The 1,378-nt window shown below is 44.8% G+C and overlaps 1 protein-coding gene across 1 annotated transcript in view; it reads left to right on the forward strand.

Annotated features, from left to right (window-relative positions):
• Window positions 1-167: 167 nt before the first annotated feature.
• The window catches only part of PCYB_073650 (hypothetical protein), a gene marked incomplete at both ends in the record, with an annotated part of 1,790 nt that continues 579 nt past the window's right edge, over window positions 168-1,378 (forward strand). Inside the window, 2 exons of the mRNA XM_004221762.1 lie at window positions 168-308; window positions 520-1,212. Of these exons, the coding sequence (XP_004221810.1) occupies window positions 168-308; window positions 520-1,212 (834 nt within the window). The remainder of the gene's footprint in view (window positions 309-519; window positions 1,213-1,378) is intronic.

The raw sequence follows: 1,378 nt of genomic DNA on the forward strand, positions 1-1,378 counted from the left end.
AAAAAAAAACAAAGTTGTCAATTTTGTTATTACCATTAGGAAAAAAGGGCAGAGTGAAAGAGCTCCCCCTCCTCCAAAAAAACAAAACAGAATGACCACGTTATATCACTTATTAGTGACGTATTCTCAACTTTGCGAATCGTTCGCAGAGCTGTGGAGGGGAATAAATGAACAAAGCACAAGTGGCTCATAATTGTGTTCACAAAGTGGATTGCCTGAACGAAGATATCAACCCGCTGGCCCCCCTTTCCAAAGCGTCGTATCAACGAAGCAGTGCCATGGGGAATTTCCTCGGGTTAAAGGAAAACGTAATGAGCAGCATGGCTACAGCGTGGCTTCATCGTAGCTCCATCGTAGCTTCATCCTAGCTTCATCCTAGCTACAGCGTGGTGTTACCCTTACATGTGTGCAACGCTGTTTGATTATTTTTTCCCCCCCCCGTGGAAGCCTTTCCAACATGCGCACACGTGATGAACTCATTTGAGACCCCCTTTTTTGCCTCTCACTTCCCGCGTGCAGAAATACAATAAGACCAACATAAGCATCTTTGAGAAGAGGTACGGTTATAACCTGAACGATCTGCACAGCTACGTGTACAAAATCAACCTGCCGCTGAAGCCGCGCTACGTAGGCTATGTGCTACAGGAGAAGGGGAAACGGCCAAGTGGGGAATCTCCCCGTGGAGTGGTGCCAAATGGGGATTCTCCCGGTGGAGTGGCGCCAAGTGGGGAATCTCCCGGTGGAGATCCCCCCAAAGTAACTTCCCCCCCCCACTGTGAGGCCGACAGCATGGGTGACGCCTCGGAAGGAAGCCAACCCCCCCCAGTGGATATATACAACCGGTACGACAGAGACAACCTGCACAATTCAAGCAATATTTATCAAAATAAATTAAAAATAAATCAGAAAAAGGGGCAGCAGAAGGATCAGCAGAAGTACAAAGACATGTACGTGCACATGTCGTATGACAAAAACTACATCTACGACGAACATAAAAATAATATTTATGCAGAGGACAGTATCTATAATTACGTCTCGAAAAAAAATCCCCAATTAATGCCACAAAAAAACGGAGGCGTAAAGAAGACCTACGCAAACTTATGTTTAAATTATTACAACAATTTGGATACCTGTATGATTAAGAAGTATCAGAAAAATGTCCAAAACAGGAAATATAAATTTACACGCCTGCACACGTGCAAGCCGCACTATGTAAGGGGATAAGTTGAAAAGGGGAAAAACACCCCGCGCGGCGTAGCGCTTAAAACGATTAGCACGCTTGAAACGATTAGCACGCTTGAAACGATTAGCACGCTTGAAACGATTAGCACGCTTAAAACGATTAACACACTTGAAACGATTAACACGATTAATGTGT

Source organism: Plasmodium cynomolgi, chromosome 7 (assembly GCF_000321355.1).
Source record: "Plasmodium cynomolgi strain B DNA, chromosome 7, whole genome shotgun sequence".
Classification (NCBI taxonomy): Eukaryota; Apicomplexa; class Aconoidasida; order Haemosporida; family Plasmodiidae; genus Plasmodium; species Plasmodium cynomolgi.